The following is a 23,227-nucleotide window of genomic DNA, read 5'->3' as shown; positions in this document are numbered from 1 at the left end:
TAAAACCTGTGAGTGTGCCAGCTGTTTCTTGCCAGGATCCTGACTGATACAGCGAGGGAGAAATACACTGAAAAACACTATAAATCAGCCTTGCCAAGAAGGTAAAAAAAAAAAAAAAAATTGAGAGAATAAAATGTTTTAATTATGAAAACATCTTCAATTGGTCTGGGAACATTAGACCAAGTGGTAAAAGGATAAATTGTAAAAGGACGTAATAAGCGAAAGTGCCAAAGGTTGGCTTCGACGAACAGACCATGGTGCCCAGGCTCGATGGGCTTCTCCGGCCCAAGTGTAGCTTGCTCGATCCTCAAGTTCAAGAGGAGTTCTTGGTAGAGCAGCAGCAAAGGCAAACACATGAACAGAAAGACGGTGTCAGGAAGGTAATACAGTAAGATCAAAGTGTTGAAGAAGAGATGGCTTATCCTTACGTTCTTTCCGCCTCTGCAACAATTACAGTCCATTTGCCCCTGCCAAAGTCTTGACACTAGAAAAAGATTACTAAGACCAAGGAAGTGCCTCCTCAGAGCTGATGAGAACCATAGAACTGATGCCGTCTCATAGCTACCATCATTGAGCACTGACCATGGGCCATCATCACTCTGCCAATCGCTTGGCATGAATTATCTCATTTACTCCTCACATCAGCGCAAGGAGGTAGGTATTATTTCCCCATTATTTCCACCGAGGCCCAGAGAAGCACAGTGACCTGCCTAGGGCCCACAGCTACTTGATGGGAGAGCTGGCTTCCACTGGGGTGGTTTCTTACACCTCTGCTCTCTGCCCCCTCTCCCCAAACACTCTCCTGAGCCTTTTCAGTGTTTTGTTGGGAAAGAGAATAAAGAAATGGTTACCATTCAAAAAAAAAAAAAATTGGGGGAGGGCATCATGGGGCTAAATTGTCATGATTCAATGACTGAGTAATTATTTATCAAAAGGAGGTTCTGACTAATTCTTTCCTATCCAACCAGACTGATAAGTGGAAGGCATGTTAATGTGCAGGAGAGGGTGGGGGCCCAGTGAAGAGAGAAAATTGGGAGAGCGAGAAAGAAGAGAGCACTCTCCTCTCAACAGCCCCGGGAGCCTGATAAGAGCTCACACAGATAAAATATTTATTTTCCATATGTTGCAGAAGGCATTGCCATCACTGTGTGTGTGCAATATGTGCAAAGAAGTGTGAAATATATACATCAAATGCCACCGATCTGGTTAATTTCCACGCATTTAACATGCCTAATACCTACCATCTCATCAATATGTTTCAATGCATATTTCTTTCCACATGCAATATGTCTAGTCAGGAAAGAGCCAACATCATCTACAACCTCACTCACTGCTACCTTTCAGCCCAAAACTTGTTGCCAGGACCAGCACAATGAGAGTTAAAAACCAGCCACCAGTCACCTTAAAACGCCTTTCCAGTTCCTGAAGCAGCCCTTTTTTTCTCATAAGAGAAACGTTTCCAGTGGGGAGATGAAAATGTTTTTGTTCTCTGTGGACAATCGGGAGATATTCAGTGAGAATGTCAGAACTGACCGTTGAAAGGCAGGTGCCTGCAGCCACACTTTTTTTTTCTTTTTCTTTTTCTTTCTTTCTTTCTTTTTTTTTTTTTTTTTTTTTTTTTTGAATGCAGGGCTCCACCAGTGTGGCGGGAGGAAGTGCACAATGATTGGTCTGTTCCTCTGTGGAAGTGTTGAGGGTACACCCAGTTTGGGTTTGCATATATTTACGAAACATCTGCCCTTCTCTTGTTCTTAAATCCTTCTCCCTCACCAGCCCCCTTTCCCCTTTCTCCCGGTTTCTTTCTTTGTTGTTGTTGTTGGCTTGTCTAACTTTTTCATTGGAGCTTTCATTTTCCGGTTGAGGGGCGACTTCATCAGAGTGTATAATTTTAACATTGAGGGAGGGAGGGAGGGAGAGAGGGAGGGGAGAGAGAGAGAGAGACAGAGACAGAGACAGAGACAGAGAGAGAGACAGAATGAGAACTGAAAAGAAAGAAAGAGGCTGAGCGGCCAGAGCTTGGCAAACCAACCTTTGGCATGATGACCGAGAGGAAGGTTCTGGTCTGGTGGGGAGTGTGCCTCTCCGCGGCGCTGCCCCGAGTTGCCTGTGTGCTGCTGCCCTCTAAAGGCTCCAGGGAATAATGCATAGCCAGGGAGGCTTGGACAGGCTTGCCCTCAGATGTGCCATGTTTATGTGATTCGTTTTGCACAGCTAAGGAAGGTATTTTCAATTAATTACCGCAAGATTTGCTCTTTCCTCCTTAATAAACTATGGACTGACTGCAAAAATGGAGTCAACATAGCAGCACCTGTGCATGTCTGCACAGACTGCTGCTGCACTTCCGTGTTTCCGCATTTCTCAGCTCCAGAAAAAGGAGTCCCACCGAACTATTAGGGTGAGCGGGGGAAATGAATTGCTTCTAAGGACAGTGAGTGGCCCTCTGTTATCTGTGCAGGTGGAAAACGCCCAGTGGTATCAGGATAAGCAAATGAGGGGGTGAGCCGAAAGGTTGAATTTTCAATATTTTCACTTGTAGAGGTGGCTTCCGATGCCTCCGTGCTGCAGGTGTTTTCTGTAGGTGATCCTTGAGACAACAAACAGAAGGGTGTGGTGTAAAATGTCAGGTGGGAAGCAGGATCAAATCCAGGGAAGGAAGCAAGGGCATTTATATACAAGACAATACCATTTTTGCAGTGTTAAAAGAGTGAGGTTGGTTGTTTGGCCATGCACTCATGTTTGAAAGAGGGCTTTTTTTCAGTTTCCTGAAACAAAAATCCAAAACTAGCCTAGGCCTTGTCTATAAGCGTCAGAAATAAGTATTAAAAAATTTTTTTTTCTATTAAGTGATATCTATCAATAGAATTTCATCCTGATATTTAAAGGGCTCATGAGGACCAGCCCAGCTTTGTTGAGCAAAATGATCCTACTCTTATCAAATGCCCGTCCTGGATTCAAAGAAAAAGCAGCCAGTCAAGGTAGATTTCACCGCTGCATAAAGAGTAGGAAAACTTAATTGGGATTTACACTATGACCATTCTCAAAACATACCTTGATTTCAATTCTGCTTTATCCCATCAACAAACAAATATTGAATGACAGCTTTGCCTAAGCTACTCTGCTTAACAGTACGCTCTAGAGAGCAAACTCTGGGAGGAGAGCAACCAGGCTTGCGGCATTCCCTAACCTATGTTGGCCCACCATAGGTGCATGATATTTTAAGATGAATATGTGAAAAGATGAATGGTGGGAAGAAAGGAAAAAGGAAAGAAAGGACGAACATAGGGAATTAAAGAATAACTAATATAGTTCCCTCAGAGAATTTACAGTCTCACGGGATGGATAACCACGTAAATAAATAACGATTATGAAAACAAAATTTAGTGAGTAAAAAAGAGAGAAGTAAAATTTTGGCGGAGGGGAATTTCAGAGAAAGGTGGGAGGGAGTTGAGTTTCAAAGAAAGAGACCTTCTATCTGGTAGAGGTAAATCAAGATGGTTACAAGATGGAGACAACCTTTAATAAGTAAGGATAAATATGATTTCAACAGAGTTGTAAAACAGACAACGCAAGGGAACTAATTTGAACAAAGATGTAGAGCCAAGGATGTAGATGGCCCAAGATGCTCTGGGAATTTTCAAGAACTTTGAGAGTCCTGTATGGCCAACCAGACTCAGCTAGAGCATCTATAGAACTCATCTGGGGTGTTGGGCTAACCTGGTTCCTCAGAGGGGTCTAAGAGGATAGAGAGCCAGTCAATAAACAGTCTAAATGAAAGTGTCAAGGGATAGCAGTAGAAATGGAAAGGAAACATGGACGTGAAAAAATAAGGAAACAGAATTGTCAGGACTTGATGAGTCGGCTTTAAGGCAGAGGAAGGCTCTGCTTGCCTACAGTTTCAGCCGGTTTCAGCCAGTGATAGCCAACAGTAATGGAAATGAGGAGGGACCTTAGAGGGGGCGCTGGCTTCCAAGGATAAAAAAAGGGTTAAGCTCTGGAGACTTTGATCTTGAATATTTTCTCAAACTGCACACCAGAAACCAGGGTCTTGGAGGTCCATGTAGATGCTGAAGACTTGGGGGTTGGTTCTACAGTCACCCATCCAACAAACAGTTGGTAAAGCATTGCAATTTTTGCTTCTCTTATATTGGCTTCCTCCATGCTGAAAAATATGTCTGAAAGCTTCTCCTCTCTCATCATCTTTACCATGCCATCTCTGCCTCCTGCCCTCTGAAAAAAGCAGATTTGATTTCGCAACCTGTTGGACCAGAAACACAGCATGCTAATCATAACACCATATTCTGCGAGGGCAGATTTAACTACCCCGTACCACAAATTTCGATACAAAATATTCTGCATGACAAGTCCACTGCCAGGCTTATAGAAACAAGAAAAACATGGAAACAGAGCTACTTACAACAAATTCTGTCATACACATAGTCTTCCACCAAAAAATAAAATAAAATAATTTCTCTGGTCACCATCCACATAATGATAGAAAAGAGACACAGAGACAAGGAAATTGGAAGGCACATTCCAATTCAGGATATGCCTAATAACCCAGTATGGCTGGGACCTAGAGTACATGCAGTATTTCTGTGTTTATGGCAATTTTATTGTCCCAGGCGGGGGTGGGGGGGAGACACCCACAATACCTGAGCTCTTTTGCTTCCTGTTCCTGACCCCAAGCAACAGTGGGCAATAATTGCTTTCTGGTTCCCTTCACCCATCTCTTCCTCACACCCCCAAACACACAGTCCAAGTCCCATACTCCAGGGTCTTGTGCTAAATCAACAAACAAAGGGCATTTTCAGCTTTGGATGAGTAAAGAGTTGGAATAGAGGATATCCATGTGTTACCGCTTTACCTGCTAGAAGCTAAGCTCATCTGTTTCACTTTTCATTTGCTACTTTCACAAAAATCTCCATCACTACCCTCTCATCTCTATGGCCTGCAAATTCAGACTGTGATTGGGAATTATGTGTTAATCTAAAGTGAAATCTAATAACAGCAAGAAACTTGAATGTTCCATGATGCGTTCCATGAATAGAAACTTCAAGCTGGAAGGAACCTTCAAGGCCTTCTAATCCAAGCCCTTTATTTTACAGATGAGGAAACTGAAGCCCAGAGAGGTGAAGTGAGGTGCCCAAGGCCACACAGCAAGTTAGAGGCACAGCTAGTACCATAGCTCAAGTCTCCTGACTCCCAGTCCAGTGCTCCTCCCATTACTCCACGGGTCCTGTCTCTAAGCTTCCTGACAAATGCTAGAACGGTAAACCTCCACTAGTATTTTTCCAGACCATGTTAAAACTCTTAAGGGGGAAAAAAGGATGCTTTCTTGGATAATGTCAGCCATACGTAGCTCAATCTGTCTAAAGTTCTGGGACAGGGTCTTTTTATGCAGCCAACAGAGTCCAAATGTGGTGCTGTTTGCTTGGCCCATATGCTTTCATGTGTTCCCAGTTAGGCCATTACTGGAGGGAAAAAAACAAGAATCAGCTTGTTTTAAAACAAGGGACATACTGGACTCCCTCCCATCCCCCCTCAGAAAAAAAAAATCAAGTTATCTTTAACAGATTCTAAAAATGCCTTTTCCCAAATATGCAGTCAGTTCCTTCAAAGGGCCCTTTGTTTATTTTCAGGAAGAAACCCAAGACAGCTGAAAACCAGAAGGCATCTGAGGAGAATGAGATTACTCAGCCGGGTGGATCCAGCGCCAAGCCGGGCCTTCCCTGCCTGAACTTTGAAGCTGTTTTGTCTCCAGACCCAGCCCTCATCCACTCAACACATTCACTGACAAACTCTCACGCTCACACCGGGTCATCTGATTGTGAGTACACCAGTAAGGTGATGGTGTCTTCGCGGCACTTGGAGCGTGCTTCTCCCCCGGGTTCTGGCTTTTTTGCGTTCCGAACAAGCCATTTCCGTTTGGTCTTCTAGAGTAGTCAAAAGGAACTTGCCTCCATTTTGATTCAGCCAACCGTCTATATTTTCAAACTAGCGTGTATTTTAAAACCAAGTGTCCAGCCACTTGACCTCAAAAGGCTGACTGATTAGATGGACCACATTTTCTTTCATAACATTCACTCAAAAAAAAAAAAAAAAGTTAGGTTACTGTTTTCTAATTATTCCTTTGTCCCCTCGATCTGAATAACAGCACTTCCACCATGACTAAACTGAACCACCAAATATGGACCTCAAAAAGCCAGTTAGACACAGGAAACATCCATTTTGAAATTACATAATACAAGTCAGCTTTGCATTAGTTATTGGAGTCTCATTTGGCTTGGCTGAATTTCCGTCCTTCCAGTTTTTAATTTATTTTGAAGTGGTTAAAGGATAGCATAAATTTACAGAAGAAAAGAGAATGGCTTCCAAGAATTCAGAATCCACCCAGACTTCACGTAGCCAATAAGAATTCAGGTTAAAAATATTTTTTAATTAAAAAAACTGCCTACGGGCTAAATTTGGAAATGGGCAGCTTAATGAGATCGTCGCTATTGAAATCACTCCATTGCTGTTTATTTTTGCTGTCTTCCCACTAATCTGGGAGTCACTTCTTCAAATTCTATTTTAAGAAAGTTGATAAATCATGTTTAGGAGCTTTTCTCTTTTTGAAGTGTAACCCAATACTTCAAAGAGAAAGGAACATGTGTGTTGACAATGGAAAGGAATAGAATAATTTTGGGGCCCAATCAGAAAGAATATTCCTTTTGGTCTTAAGATACCCAACAAGTATTCTGAAGTGATCTCCATAAAGGATGTCTAGTAACAGGCAAAGAGCTGGCATGTTCTTCTTTAGAAGGAAGAAGAGTAAGACCAAGACAGTTTGTTTTCAGAAAAGAGCTCCATTTATCCTGTCCATGAACACAAGCATTATTAATTAAGAAATGAGAATCTAAATTTCCTTTTGTTATTTTTCTGACAAAACAAATGGAAAACTCTGCAAAGTGGGCAAGAAATGGATGCTTCTGGGAGATTCCCTTCCCTACTTGCTTCATCATAATTAGTGTCTTGAGTAAAGGGATAAAACCCGGGGGTTGAAGTTGGGGTGAAAGGAGCTCATCCTACATGGTGGCTGGGCTGAGACCCTGCCCCAGCTATCACTACTAGAAAATTAAACGAGAAAGAATGAGATCCCAATCTCTAGAGCCCGTGTGATTTGTACCAAGTTGCTGCTTCTCTGGAGAAACCTGGGGATCAGAAGCAAGGACTATGTTCTGTGGCCCATCGTAATAATAACATCCTTGGCCCTTCTTGCCTGGCAGTCTCCAGCCTAATAGTAATTACAGGAAGAATTGGAAAATAGCATGGCACGGTGCCCGTAGACATGTGCACACTGTCCCTACCTACCAGGAAGGTAGCCCGTTCCTGTGGAGAAGGGCCTGGAGCTCCTGCATGCCGACCTTCATTGCCTGGCTCTCTGCCACACCTTATGGGGAAGATTACATAGAATGGCCTTAGCCCAGAAATCCCCTGTTGCAGTAAAATGAATGTTTTGCGGAATAGAGAAGGCGCCCGGCTTCATTTATTGTACTTTATCATAAGCATCCTCCAGCCAGGTCTTGGCATTAGCGTGGAATACGTACAAGAAACTGTATGAGCATGACACTGCCGTACAGCTCCTTGGTGACCCTGAGGGAGCCCGTAGATCTGAGCTCACAGTGAGGTGTCTGAACGTGCTTGGAAGGAGAACAAATAGGGAGGAGTCACCTAATCTCCAGCTGCTTAGAACGTCATTCTGATTTTGCCATTAAGATGTGTAAGTCTTCTCCCTTCTGACCTGTTGTTTAAATTGATTAGACTTTTCTCCAAATATATTTGGATTGTAGTTTGTCCTGATTTGAGCCTACACTTAGAAGAAAATTGTTTTTAGGAAAGATTCACAGAAATCTGTCCATTTGGAGATTGCTTGAGAGAAGACAGGAAAGAGGTTTATTTTAAGCTGTTAAATTTTTTGGATGCTCTTCTTGCATTCAAGAAGGTTTTTTTGTTTTTTTTTTTTCTTTCAAATGTCATTCGTACCATAGATTAATTTAAAAGCCTAATTTCTTTAAGGTAAAATATTCAGTTCCTATTTAGAACTAACAGATTTGGGGCATTTAAAAATAGTGCCCTTGACTTGTTAGTCTCTTTAACTTCAGAAACATTCCACCAGTGTGTGGTGTTCCAAGCTTTCACAAGTGCCTGAATTTTTATAGCACCTTTTTATTTGTTATGTGTTTAGCAAAATTATTCTTAGTCATGCTCTAATGCCCATTTCCTGACAATCATTATAATTCTTCCCAATTTACGGAGGAGAAGACTGAGAAAATTGACACTTCTGTAGATGAATGACTTGCTTGGCACTTAACTCCTTCAGACACCCAGGGATGTTTATGGAATTGCTCTCCCAGGGAGCGGGCTGCATGCTCTGTTCCAGGCCCATAAATGGCATCCTTGCAAATGTGCAGCTACTCATATTGGTTAGTGAGTTCTAAAACACAATGGGTCACCATCCCCACAAAGGAAGAGCCAGCTCTGCCTCCGACCCGGGGCAGGGTGGGTAAGATGTACTGCTGTCGTACCCGAAGGACCCAGGCCAATGTTGTAGACACTTCTGATCCCTAAAATTCTCAGTTGGCTATTTAACCTGCTGAGCCACTTCACATTTTACAGAAGATCCCAGTAATATTCAAAACAAGAAGGAATATGGCTGAGAAATGCTTCCCTTTGTGAGATGATGAGGTTAATACTGCTACGGAACTGTGTGCTGCTTCGCAGTGCACCCACTAAGTGACCTCTTGGCGACATTCCCCCATGACCTCCGAGCTTGTCGCCTCTCCACCATTTCCAAGCAAACTCAGATGGTGAGAACGCAAGGCACAAAACGTTGAGATGACTTTTGGAATGCAGAGGGTCCAAAAGCCCTAGGTGTTTGACAGAACCGTTCCCTGCCGAGGAACAGGCTGAGGATGAGCTGAGCCAAGCTCTCTCTTCAAACGCGTCAACAGGCCTAAACCAAGTCAGCAGAGCAGACGAAGCCCTCTCTATCTTGACAACTATCAAGCTGTAGCACGTCACAGTCATACATGTGACAGACCCGACCAGAACTTTGACTTGCGTGCTTCTCCCATTTTGTTTTCCCCCAAATAAGGCTCCCATAGAAGGGAGAAGTGGTTCTCTTTGCCCCTCCTTTGGCAGTGCTCCCTACCTTGGGCTGTAGATGCACCTATTCTGGTGTCTTTTTTTTGTTGGAAGCTGACGTCGTCCGTGGTTACTTACCTTCCAGTGTTTTGCACTGGCCTCAGCAGGCTGTCTCATTTTTTTGTGTCCTTGCCAAGGCGCACTTATGCATTAACAGTTTTTATTTATTTTTAATTTAACCTTTACACATTACCAAACTGTTGTGTGGGTGGGTTTAACTTTAGCTCTGTAGGTATAGCATGACTCTGCTGGGGCTGAGCTCTGTCGAGGAGACGGCCGGGCCCTTCTTTTCTCTGGCCTTCTACCTTCGTGGGTCTTTCCCCTCCCAACCCTTGGCTCCCCCCATCCCACCCACCCCCCACCAGGCCAAGTCCTCGAGTTTACAATTTTTAGTACACTTGGTTCAGTTTGAACTTTTAAGCAATTTTTTAGAGAACACAAGAAAGAGGATTTTTTATGGCAAACTCCATTAATGCCACATTAAGGCTGACATTTTAATTACCCCAAAGTCAGGAAATGCAAAGTTCAGGTTCCCACAGCAACAGAAACTGTCCCCTTGAGTGCCAGCACCACAGCAGATTCTTTCACTCCCTGATTACACAACACCAGGCGTGGTGACATTGTTTTCTATCCACATATGTGGAAAGGAGCACGGTTTTCACCCTTTGTTTTTTTCCTGTAACTACAGTTGAGGATATGGGCCTTTAGCTTCCCTTCCCAGACCATCTATACGTATTATCCTGGAGCGGAAGACTGTTACGGCCCTACATGTGCACACGGACAGAATTAAAGTTGCCGTGGGAACGTTAACTCTGATTTCCGGACTTCCGTGCCAGTCACATTTAAACCATAATGTTGTAATTTTTGGCATGTAATAAATGTGCATTTCATGTACACAGACAGAAAGAAGCATAAAATGTATTTTAAAGAGCAATTAATTACTAACTTTGTGATTAAAAAACATTTGGTGCATGTTCCTTCCCATTTAGCATCAGCTGCTGGTCTTAGCCAGGCCTAATAGATGACATACTGTGCCTCATCCTGTATCTCAGATGTACTTACTGTATGTTCCTGTTCTTCAAGATAATTAATTCCCTTAGTAAAGCTGTAGGGGGAAAACAAAATGGAAGGAATATGCAAGCATGTAAATAGGGTAAAGGATATTTTGAAGGAAATGATTCATTTCTGCAAATAAACCTCTTAGTCCCTGATAGAGAGCCAGAAATCTGCTAAGTGGGTGTAGACAAAGGTTTCTGGCCACCTTAGAGCATCTGGTCCAGGGCTGTAAGAACAACTTGAAAGCAAATTTCCCCCCTGAATTCCGGGCATGCCCAATGGGGGAGTGATTTTACTCCGTAATAACTTTTCAGGCTGACGGCTCAAAAAGTTATTTTACTCTGCCTCCACTTTTCAGTTTATGTTCAAACTGGAAAAGAAACCTTGTAAGGAACCAGGTAAAATAAGGGCTTTGTCAAAAAACCCGTTTTAGAGAGTAGAGGTATTTGCTCTTCCTGGATTTGAATCTGGTTGGCCCGTTTGTGTTGGAGAAGGAGGTGTTTCAAAATAAATGTTTGAACAAGTTTGGGAGTAAAAGGGATGGGCAGCAATCCCCTAAAGGTACAGTGTTCAAAATCCCAGATGCTCTGGGCATGCGTTCGAAACTGGGCGAGAGAGGGTATGTGGCTTAAACTCTCCAGTAAAAAAAAAAAAAAAAAAAAAAAAAACTCTCCAATAATGCTTTAAGGGGAAAACACTCGGGAAGAGTTTGAGCCTCTGTTCTCGCTATTGGTTCATTCTCTCTCCTGTCACACATTCCTTTTTGTTCAGTTTGGTTGCGTCTGGTATTTAACCTTTAAGAAAGACACTTGAGTTTTACAGGGCTCTGAGTTGCTTTTACGTGGGCTGTCTGTATGTGTGAATGTATGTCTGTATGAGTGAAAACTGCTCAAGCAAGTTTGAAGGTCTCCTTGGCAAATCTGACTGTGCATTCAGAAAGTTTCCAATCAGAAAGCTGATGCAGTGTAAACCCTTCCAAAAACTTCCTGAGGCACCTGTTCACATGAAAAGATTGGATTTCGGCTAGAGGTGCTCAGAAGGCAGTGTTTATAACCGAAGATCTCTGTTTGGAGTGCCAAAAAATGAAAAACATTTTGGCCCCCAAAAACCCTCCATAAATGTTCAAAATGTATAATCAAACAAAAGCTTCATTTGGATTCAAATGCATGTATCTCAGCAGATGTGTCTAAACTAACTGGAATCCCACAGGAGCAGCTGAACTGGATTTGGGTATGTCTTGATAACTGAGAGAGTTATTCTTAGGCTTTGAAAGGACAAAAATGGTCCATCTGTGAAGAACCGTAATAGAGACATGGCAAAAAACAGCATCCTCTGAAAGAGTTTATTTATGGAATTTAGGACAAGTTGGACAATCCTGAAAACAATTTTGGGGTCACACTAATTTGCAGAAGAAATATAATCAAACTGGGATGGAATGAGCAACCACAGAGAGCTATTATCCTATGGCTTTGCTATTAATTTTCTACTGGATTCCATATCAGTTAAACAGTCAAATAGAACGTCTTTGATAATAACTAAGTGTTCTCGTTAGCCCCAGAGTGCCCTACATCCCTCTGTATTCTACTTCCCATAAAGAATTACATATTTACCTTTTCATACCTATCTTTCTGCTACATCATTAGCCAAGTAAACCTCTTACTTATTAAGTGTGGGTTCATTTCTTTTAGAGATAGTCTTTCCCTTTATAAACAGTCACCTTTCTGCCTCTGAGTTAATTGATACAGAATCTCTTTGGAATTACATTTATTATCTTCGATACCCTCTTATTTAGAGGTCTTGGTGCTTGGTCCAGTGCTTATGCATCAGAAGGCCAGCTGATGTTTTTATTTGCTGTAATTCCTAGAGTCTCTACTTAGAATGCCCGGGGACACATTTCGTGTTAAAAGTCTCTTCCTTGAAGTTTCATGTCACAGTCTACCTCTTGGTAAAAAAGTGTGCCTCCTTTTAGTCAAACCTGTTCTCTCCCTATGCTGCTAATTTAACTTGGTGTCTTCCGTGGTCACTGAATGCAGTAATTTCTAGTAGCCCTTTACCTCATTCATGCGCACAGTCCTTCATTTAGTCGTTCATCAAATGCTATTGTGCCCCTGCTTCTATGCCAAGTCCTCAGTGAGGGCTAGGGGTGAAGACACCAACCAACAAGATGCCATCTCCCCACTTTAGGAGCTCAGTGTGCCCCAAGGACTGGCTAAAACTATAAACTCATCCAGGGGTAGGTACAAATGCAGTGTTAGAGAGTTTTTGAGGAGGGGGCCTGAAGGAGTGGAAAGGGGCCATTAGACCTAGATCATGAAAGAGCAAGTGTGTGCAAAGTAAAAGAGGGAGGGAATGGCATTCCAGGCAAAAGGAACAGAAGCAAAGCCACAGAGACAAAACAAACAAACAAAACAAGCATGATGTTTTCAGAAAACAGAGCATTTCAGTTACAATACTCAGACTTTCTCAGGCTTCACTTCATTTTTATATAAACCCATAGGGCAGTTTATATTTCAGTAACATTGCCTGTCATTAAAATTCAACTGGGCTGAATTGCACATCCTTTCTAGAGACATTTCCTTTCCATATAAAAAATAAAGCAAGACACTCATTTATTTTCTAATAGGTAAAAGTGCCCTCTTTCCTATAATCAGTAGATGTAGGAAAGTGTTGAGGGACCTAGTAATAATTTATTGATGAGCAGATTTCAAAATAACTTTTCCTATTGAGAAGTGTTCATTCTTGGAGCCACAGAGTCACCTGTGTGTCACATTGGAACTCCGTCACTTGGAGACTGGTGGTCTCCCCAGGTTCTAGCAATCTGTCCTTTTATGCAATCCTCTCAGTTCCCCTGGCACATCTGGTCTCGTGACCCATTGCCTCAAGTTACTCCATGCCGGATTGCTCTCCCAAATATTGCATGAAGGTGCCTATAATTGTCCACATATAATTGTTAAGACCGACTGCTGATTTTCAGGGCTCTGTTCTTCATCTCGCCATCCCATATCTTGCTAGAATACGTCTGTAATTCTTATCTGCAGCTGCTAGTGACAGTTTCCTATGCGTTTCCTCCACTCATGGCCAATTTCATTATATAAAATTAGTGTTCCTCCATAACTGTCAGGGCTTCTCACATCCTGACTTAAAAAACCAAAATTGCCTCAGAGAGGGATCGTTTCAGATCAAATGAGAGCATGCCTGAGGATTCTAGGAAATCCTCGCTTCAAGAAATTTCAAGTCAAATCCTTCCACCAATCGTGTCAAGTACCATAGTCAACCCAACCCCCTTGTTAACTCATCAGCTGAATAAGCACTTTGGCTTTTCTCCTGCCTCTGTATCCTTTGTTCTTTCTAGGGAATGTGTACCAGTGAGTACTTTTTATCAGCACTGGAAGAGATGAAAGGTTACCTGATCTAAATCCACTATTGTTTGGTTGAGGAAACTGAGGCCCATAGATAGCAAGTGTCTTACCAAAAGGTTTCCACATAGTGAGTTGAAGAGCCAAAAACAGAACCCTACTCCTTCTCCCACTGTACTGTGCTGCCTGCTACCCAGTCGGCTTCAAGGAGAACTTAACGTTTTCTGAGCAGAAAGAGAGTCAGGACTAGTCATCTATTTATTTACTAAATGCTTTCAATGTGGAGGGCCAGACCTAGGTCTTGTGCAGGATGCAGTTTTATACACCGAAGCCCTATGTACAGAGGCTTGGAGTCTCGTAGACAAGATCAGATACTTTCACAAACAACTACCCCGTGGAGTAGTTGCTTCAAGATACGTCCTATACACCTGGTTGCACTGCAGCATTGATTCATGCCTGGCCCTACATGGAGTTCTTTGGGGGATACAAAGGTGGAGACAACCAGACCCTGCCACCAAGAATCTTAAAACTTAGTGTGTGTCCTCAGATCACCATTATCTGAGATAGAAGTGGGAAAGTGCATAAAATACATTATAATCTGGTTTGTGGTAATATCCAGTTTATCAGGAAAGGTTCCATTTGAGCTCTCTTGAAAAAGGAATAGGATTTCTTTGGAAGTAAAGCATGAGGGTAAGGGATAAGGAGTTTGCATTCTGGTGTAGAGTTGTGGACGGGTTTTAAGTAGGGGTTGCATGCTCAAGACTTTGCTGTAGGAAGCTTTAATTTAGCAGCAATGGTGTGGAGGGTACATGGACATGCGAAGGGGTGGCTGGGAGCAGGAGAGAGCCAGGGAAGCTTTGTCAGTCGTTCAGACTTTGGGTACCCTGAAGGGGGCTAGGGATGAGGCAGGTTCAACAGACTTTGTAGATGAGAGTGGACAGCTCTAGGAACTGACTGTTAGTTAAGAGAGAGGAGATCATCAGAGATAACTCCAAGTTATCAAAAAGAGGAGAAAAAAAGGAAATGTTCAGAAGAGTAGAATATGGTTCAGTTTTAAACAACCCTGAGAATGAGACACCAGGGTAGACCCAACGGAGACAATTAACTCAGGGTCACAAATAGGGTAGTGGAGTACAGCAGGAAGATTTGAAATTAGGGCTAGTGAATGCTTTCACCAAGAAGCCAAACTTGACGCCATGAATAGGGAGTAGATTCAAAGAAGACATTGTTGAGAGAAAAAAAAAAAAAAAAAGGAAAATAGAATACCTACAGTGAGTGATAAGAAAGAATGAGGAACAGCAAAGGAGGAGAAGAAAAGAAAGTCTGAGATACAGAACGAACACCAGGATAGTACACAAAGACTCTCAGGGAGGAGAAGGGTCAGCAGCATTGGGTGCTGCAGACACCAAGGCCTGGTAGCTTCCTGGCAGCTGTTAAGAGAGCAGAGTCTGATGCATCACAAAACACCATAAAAGTGGGTTCAAGGGTCACCTGGGTGGCCTGGTTAAGGTACCTGCCTTTGGCTTTGGTCAGGATCCCAAAGTCCTGAGATGGGGCCCCACATCGGGCTCCCTGCTTGATGGGCAGCCTACTTCTCTCCCTCCAGCTCTTGTGCTCTCTTGCAATCTCTCTATCTCCCTCTTTCAAAAAAATAAATAAAATCTCTTAAAAAGGGGGGGTGGTGGATTCAAGAGCAAAGAGAAGATAAATGAGAAAGAAAGAACTCTGCACTACTTTTTAAAGAAGTTTAATACTTTGCAAAGAAATAATGAACAGGTAATACAAAAGCAGGGTAGGGAATATTTTTATGATATAAGAGTCTCAAGCCCATTTATAGACTGAAGAATAGAAACCAGTGTTAGGGGAGACTGCAATTAAATAGGCGAGGTGAGAGAGAATTAGATCCTCTGTGTACACCACAATTGGAATGATAAATATATTAAAAAAGAAATGTGAAGTCACTACCCAAGCCGAACAAATCAGTAACTGTATCATATTAGTTTTTTTCTCTACTCCTCTCCAGCATGGCTTTCTCTTCCCTTTAGCTAATAAGAACTAATGCTCTGTAAGAATTGTGCACGGCTTCTTTGGATGCCTTCTCAAATATTCTCTCACCCTTAGTAATCTCTAAGCATTAGCCAGAGGACAGGTACCATATCCTTTGAGTACTAAAACTTTCCTTAAAATTTTAAAAAACTAGTTCTCTTAAAGCATAATCTTTTTGAAATGTCACATTCTAAGAAATTCTTTTTGTGATAGGTTCAAGTAGCTCTGTATTACCAGTAACAAACTTATGTGTTGTTCTCGCGTACTTCTTTATTGTCACAAGACATCGGCAAGTTCATTATTTTGTGGAAGTATTTTTTAACTTTTTACTTGGCCTGTATTGTTCTCTCTGATGGTTGAAGACATCCCTAAGGCCACTGTCACTTGGACACAGTATCTGCAATTACTTCTACTTCAAGATGGTGTTCTAGAACCAGCTAAATCAAGTGTTACTTTCCTCTGCTATTAAATTACCTCTAAAACACATAAGACAGTTAATTTATTACTATGAGAAATTACATAAAAAACCACCTGGAAGAACTGTGAATATGAGTCTTTATCATTTCACAAGGAAGAACAAATTCATAGTTGATGCCAAAATGGACCTTGAGTTTTCCCTTTCCTCTCCAACTCCAAAAAAAGAATTTCTTCCTCCTCATTTACCTTCAGTGTTTTTAACTAGGTTCATGTTATCAGTTTTATACCAAGATCTCGTGCAGTGTTTAACCAGGCATACATAATTTTTTAAAAGATTTATTTATTTATTTATTTATTTATTCATGAGAGAGAGAGAGAGAGAGAGAGGCAGAGACACAGGCAGAGGGAGAAGCAGGCTCCATGCAGGGAGCCCGACATGGGACTTGATCCCGGGTCTCCAGGATCGCGCCCTGGGCCAAAGGCAAGCAGTAAACCACTGAGCCACCCAGGGATCCCCGGGGCATACATAATTTTTAAGAGCGCTTGGTGTGCCATGAAGAATACCACATGAAAAATTGCGAGAAGTGAAGTGAACTTTGTCATTAATTTTTTTCATATCATTTTCTTTTCTGTATAATATTTGCCTTGTATCTCAACTGGGTACTTAGATATAAAGGAGACAACAGAAGAACAGTGTACATGCATTTGAGCTACAGAGCATAATTCTGTGTCTTTACAGAATGTGTATTATAATACACATGCCAATTCTAGACTTTAACCATTAAATGTTAACTCCAAGTGAAAGGATGCATAGCCTTTTGTCAGGGAAAGCTGTAGGTTTCTGCATGCAGGATGGGGTGGTTTGGGTTTTTTTAAGGAAACTCCTGGAAATCTGGTCTATTCCATTTTGTTCCTGAGGGTCTCAGAGGAGTAGTTGGATCTTGGGCTTCTCAAGTAGACAGTAGTCCTGGGTTAACACACTGAGAGGCACTCTAAGCTGACCTCCTTGGGCAGTGATACAGGCAGAGGCGTCATGCAGAGGCTATTCTTTCCTTCCAGAAGAGGGACCCCTCCAGGAGAGGAGATGTTGACCTGGAGGCTTGGTATTATGGTACAATGACTGGGCCTTCCTCTCAGTCTATGAACCTCCTAAGAAGATACCCACACATGCATGCCTGTGTATGCGCTCTTTTTAACGTGAACTCCAGCCTGTGAATGCATTTTGCGTATCTACTTAACCTCCCTATATTTCCATTTCCTCATGTGCATAATGAGAATGCAAATAGTACCCATCTCATGGGGTTATTACAAGAATTAGATGGAATGCTATATGTAAAGCTCCTAAAACAGCACCAGAAAGATGGCCAACATACAGTGAATTTGAGCATTAGCCCTAGTTTAAATGTTTTACATTATTAAGTAAACATGTACTAAAATTGATGCAACATAAATGATGTATATCGTAGTAGCAGGGCCCGCATCCTTGCCCCTGAGAATGACTGGGAAGAGGTCTGGATCTGGAGGAGAACGTGTGGGGCAGTCGCCCTCCTCACCTCAGGAAAAGCCTAAAGGATGGCCCTCTCTTGGTCCCTTCTCAGATTCAGGACCAGGTCGACTGGGAAGCCTCTCCATTTTCTTTTTGCCTTCTTTCATGCCTTTGTTTGTCTTGGTGTGGGATTTTTTCCCTAAAAGTGGAAGAGGACTAATATTTACTAAGCATCCACCGTGTATCAAGTACATGCTATCATTCTTACAAAACGTTCCATTTTACTGATAAGGAAACTGCAGCTCAAACAAGTTAAAAAAAAAAAACTTTGAATCTTTTCTTCTTGGTATAAGGAAGGTTTAGAGTATTATTTATATGCTGCGACAGTGGGATAGTATTGGCCTATTAATTCCTTTCTTGTCTTCAAGTGTGTTCCAGTCAGTGAGAGGTTTTCAAGTTATGGGGAACAGATCTGTGTGCTGTCTTAGCTCAGGCCCCGTGGTAGCACCTGTACCCGCCCCTGCTAGGCATCCTTCTTTCATCAGAAGCCCCTGCCAGCACCAATACCCGAAGAGGCCAAAACAGCAGTTCCTCACGACGGGCAAAAGGCTGTGCTGCTGCATCCCAGGGCCCTCTCCAAAGAGACATCCTTACAACTAAAGAAACTCATCTTTCAGCTTTTTGAAAGCCAGTCTGCCTGATGGCTTCAGAGTGTTTTGAAATAATTGAAAATAGAGGCAAAGTTAGAAGAGCAAATGTGTTTCACTGCAGAGGAGGATTGCTCTGAATCACCCAGCTCGCTTACCTTCTTCTGTTCCGAAGCCGTTTGCAGGAGTCGAAATAATGTATATAATCTTAAGAAATTCAGTTAAGAACTGTTGGCTCATTGTACCCAGTAAGCCTTTCCTGTCCCGTGGTGCCCACATCGTTTTTGGTAATGGAGATAATTGTGGACATTTGCTTTTCCTAAGTCCGGAGCACTTTTACAGCTGAGTATAGCATTCCAGGGACACATGGGTATGGAACTTGAACCACAGGCCTCTTAGTAAAGAGGTGCAGATCAAATGCTTAACCTAGATTGTATGTATGAAGTCCGTATAAATCCCAAGTCAGAGTTTTAAAATAATGACGTACTGAGTGGCAATTTCTGCATCTCATATGCGATATTCCTTAAATCCTATGTTGACACCTAACCAGCAGAATCCAAAGATACAAATTACCTGGCGCAGTATTTACAGAGAAAATATATGTATAGCTTGAAAAGTAACAATCCCTCAGGGTTGCAGTCCCACCAAGAGAAAAAGAAAAAGAAAAAAGTAGCAGTTGCAATCTGAACTGTCAACATTGTAGCCAAGAAAGGACCCACTATAACAATAGACAAAGCGAGATTGGAGACAGAACATCTTAGTTGAAGGAGTCTGGACCTACAAGAAATATGTTTGAGAAAGATTCAGAAGAAATTCTAGGTAAGACAAATTATCCCCGTTCCTCAAATGACATGCTGGCAGTTAAATTATTAAATGCTTATTTGGGCCAAGCAGAAGAACTCGTGAGGGCAGAAATCTTTTCTTGTTCACTGCTTGATCCTTAGCACCTAGCAGAGTGCTTGGCTGTAGTAGGTGCTCAGCAAATATTTGTTGAATGACTAAATGCATGAATGAATGTGATGGGGGAAGAACAGGGCAAAAGCAAGGGGAGATCGCGTTTGTGAGCGTTTTGCCCATTTGCGAAAGTATAGGTGATTTTTTTTCCTGGATTTTTTCTTCTGCAGACCTGTAAAGCAAAGTGCATCATAGATACCCTCTGGTTTTTATGCTGGGAAAACAGAATGGTTTTCTGTTGGTTGTAGGCTGCTACATGTTTTGATTCTAGTAACAATATGGCAGGGTTAAGGTCAACTTTGTAGTATAATCTGGTGCCTGTTTTTGATAGATATCATGAAAATAGATACTTATTTTCAAGATGCTCAAACAGATGATTAGGCGAAAGCTCCAGCAAACCTTGAAACAAGAAAAAGGAAAGGTTTTCCCACTTCCACCTCGCATTCCTGTACCATCCTGCAGAGTTTCCTGCAACCCCACACCTCCTTGTTTCACCCTTTTTCCTGGTCTAATCCTCGCCTGTGCTGTCAGTCTAGCAAGGAGGCCGTTCTTGAGAAACCCACCCCCCACACAGTGCTCCCCAGCTCCTCTCACGGGGCTGGCGTGATTCGATCAACAGCAGGCAGAGCTGGCCCAGGGAAACAAGAGCTTGGCTTAGAGTCCCAGTGCCCTCCTGCTGGAAGGGCCCTCGAGAGAGTTCTTCACACCCATCCTCCCTCAACTGGCTGGACACTAGAAGAATGTGTAGGAAAACAAACTCCTGGCTGAATGAATAGAGGATTAAATGAATGAGAGATGAGTTCACTCCTCCAGAGTCTCCATCATCCCACTCGAATAGAAAGCTAACTTTGAAGCCACTCTGTTCTCCATGGCACGATTTTGTATATACTCAGCGTTGGAATATGGTTGCCATCTGTGGCCGGTGCATAGGACTAAGGAAGCACTGGGGTGAGTAGGAGGGGGCCAGGAGGGAAGAAAAGAGACACTTAAAACGAGCTAATGATCTCCTTTGTGTTGGAGTCTAGGTTTCAGAACTTCAGTCCTATACTTCAAGAACAAAACACCAGTGTGCCTTAGACCACACCAGGCGCCGGTACATCAGATAAAACCTGCCCTGTGTGGTGTTCAGCCACTGAGCCTCAAGAAGTTCTGAAAGTGAAATTAAAGGAGCAAACTGGGGAAACTGAAAGGAGTAAAAGCTTAGGGAAAAACACAATCGGGAGGGCTCCGCAGATACGCGTCTTTGGGGTTACCGTAGTTCAAAAATGAATCTACTAATTAAAGAGTTGGAAAATGCCATAAATCCCAGGAATTTAAGGATCTTTAGAAGAAATGAGATACTTCTCCATACACTCGGAGCACATTGTGATCCTTTAGTGGAATCTCAGGGTGCAAGTGACCTGGCTATTGTGTATTGCTGCGCATTTCAACGGTTGAGAGTTACAGACAGCTGTACTAGAGTCATGGGCGGGTGGTCTTTTAAAAACAGGAAAAAAGCTGTAAAGCAAAGTCAAATAAGACCAGAGAACATCTCTGAAAGGCAGTGAATAGTTCACACAGCTTCCTAGTTTCCCTGATATTATCTGTATGAATTGGTTATGGTACAGAATGATATTGATGATCTATATACTGAAATCACATGCCAGGGAACAATAATTAAGCTGAGGGTATACACTAGAGGGAAAAATTATTATGGTAAAGTTAACTTTGCTTTTGAAAAAGGTTAGCTAGGGCAGCCTGGGTGGCTCAGCGGTTTAGCACCACCTTCGGTCCAGGGCATGATCCTGGAGACCCGGGATCGAGTCCCAGGTCGGGCTCCCTGCATGGAGCCTGCTTCTCCCTCTGCCTGTGTCTCTGCTTCTCTCTCTCTCTCTCTCTCTCTCTCTCTCTCTCTCTCTCTGTGTCTCTCATGAATAAATAAATAAAATCTTTAAAAAAAATAAAAAGGTTAACTAGTTAGTTAAGCACCACGTTTGAAGGCAAATATTGTTATATGTTTAGCAGTAGTTCTATTATATCAAGTTTGAGGGATTTACAGGGTAGGGAGATGGAAATCCTTTTGGCCTTGCAGGGAAAGAATCTCATCAGGGATATATATATATAATGTATGTTTAGAAGCATTGACAATCCTAGGCATGCACAAATCACTTACGGGAGCACAAAGTGATAGCCTAGCAGTGCATCACGCTTGGTGCCTTAGAGTGGTTGAATCAGTAAATGTTTATTGGCTGCATGTGTCTGGCCTGGACTTTCTGTGTCTGCCATCAGTGACAAGACACACACCTGTGACTCAACAACAATTAGAATATTAGTACCACCCTAAAAATCTGTCGGGTCTACAGTTTCTTTTCCCAGGAACCCTAAGTGCCTCTATATTTGCATCCCTGTTAAGCATAAGGATCTTCATTTTACAGGTGGGATAACTGGTCTACAAAGAAATAATTTAATTCTTTGTCTTTAAATATGAAATGATTCATAGTCATTATATGACCCAACTCAATGTACTGTTTTTTTCCACATTATTTTAGGTTTCCAAGAAGAGAACATATTTTATCTTTCTCATTATTATTTTTAATTGGTTTTCAGAAAAACTGAGATAAAAACAGAATCTAACAAATATCCCATGGAGATATTTGGTGTTCTCTTTTCTCTTGAAGAATAAATTAAGACCTTCTCTGCCCCTCTCTCCTGGCTCTCTATGCAGATAGTCAAAATCCCATGCCAATTTTCAAACAAATAGGAGCTCATTCTAAAAGCTGGATCACAGTCCCCTCTGTTGAAGAAATGGCCTTGTAAATAAATTCTGTGTAGAACTTGCAAAAGTTACTTTGGTTCTAAACCTTACTAATTTTACCTGAGCATTTATAAACAGTACCAATTTCTGACCTGGTTTTAAGTTCAATAATACATTTATACCTAGTATGTGAAAGGCCAAAGAGAAACCTAGTGTCTAATTCCCACTGGTGACCTACAGTAAATAGTGTGTATTTACTTATTTACTTTGTAAATGAGGACACCCAGTGGCCACCAAGTGAAAATATTCTAAACAATCTCTGACACTGTTTATGCAAAAATGCATGCCCAGGTATTAAAGCTGATTGGTAGATATCTCTGTAACATCTGCGAGCAAGCAATTTAGCGTCCCTAAATTAGGCAAGAGGGGTGGGAGTTTGGCCTAACAATTTTTATGTCACATCAGAGATTGGTCGTCTCTTCTCACTTTGGGTTATAAGTTATGGCTCTGCTCTGAGCTCCACTGACTCCTCAGCTGACAGGAGGACCTAATGAACTGTCTCTTGGGTCAAATGGAATCCAGGAGATGAGGACAGTAAGGCCTGTGTCAGAAACCATACTTGAATGAACACAGTTTGTGAGAAACTCAGTGAATGCATCAAAACCCAACTGCCTTAGACCTTAAATTCATATTGGAAATAGAACTATGGCTATTCCCTGATGAGAGACAGTAGATGGTAAAGGAGAGGGAGAAGAGCATTACCCAGAACTTCAGAGACAGAAAGACCCCCTGGGACTATAACATGCAGACATATCTCGGAGAAAAAATGCTGCCGGAAGTTCCCAGCTACATTGTCAGCATGTTTGGCCAGTTCAAAGGAGACTTGATCAAACAGATACTCAGTTAGGACCTACTCAATGTTAGGTAGTGTGAAGGCTCCAAAAATTCGTAGTTGCAGCTATAGTTAGAGCAAGATAAAGTACTAGCCTTCGGGAAGCTTGGAGTCTTCTTGTAGACATAGGTAAGTGTGAATGAAAAGAGACAATAATCAATCATGTACTGAATTATGTGGTCCGTGCGTAAGATGTTCGGATTTATTCCTCAGCATTCGGTTGCAGAAAACATTTCCTTGCATTTCTAAAGCAAATTTAACCTGAGGCTGCTATCGTGAAGTTAGAAATTTCATGAAGCTTCAGGCTCCACTCCCTTCCCCAGACTTGTGCAGGACTCGTGAATTCAAGGGAGAGGTCAGATCCTGAGTCCACAGTGGTCTCCATCATCCACATTGGTTGTCTACCGGACCAAGACCTGGGTCCATCTGACTACTAGTCACTACTGCATTAGCTGT

General features: G+C 42.2%; 1 protein-coding gene across 39 annotated transcripts in view; it reads left to right on the top strand.

Annotated features, from left to right (window-relative positions):
* ZBTB20 (zinc finger and BTB domain containing 20) overlaps positions 1-23,227 on the top strand; it is a 773,610-nt gene that overhangs the window by 702,044 nt on the left and 48,339 nt on the right. For 36 of the 39 annotated variants that reach the window (XM_049105202.1, XM_049105193.1, XM_049105190.1 and 33 more), the window contains 2 exons: positions 5,106-5,269; positions 5,640-5,827. In XM_049105202.1, the coding sequence (XP_048961159.1) occupies positions 5,259-5,269; positions 5,640-5,827 (199 nt within the window). In that variant the 5' untranslated portion in view covers positions 5,106-5,258. The other 3 variants (XR_007407881.1, XM_049105229.1, XM_049105226.1) reach the window with 3 other exon arrangements.

Source organism: Canis lupus, chromosome 33 (genome assembly GCF_003254725.2).
Source record: "Canis lupus dingo isolate Sandy chromosome 33, ASM325472v2, whole genome shotgun sequence".
In the NCBI taxonomy this organism is placed as follows: Eukaryota; Metazoa; Chordata; class Mammalia; order Carnivora; family Canidae; genus Canis; species Canis lupus.
The sequence above is the reverse complement of the archived record's forward strand: the minus strand, read 5'-3'. Positions and strand labels throughout refer to the sequence as shown.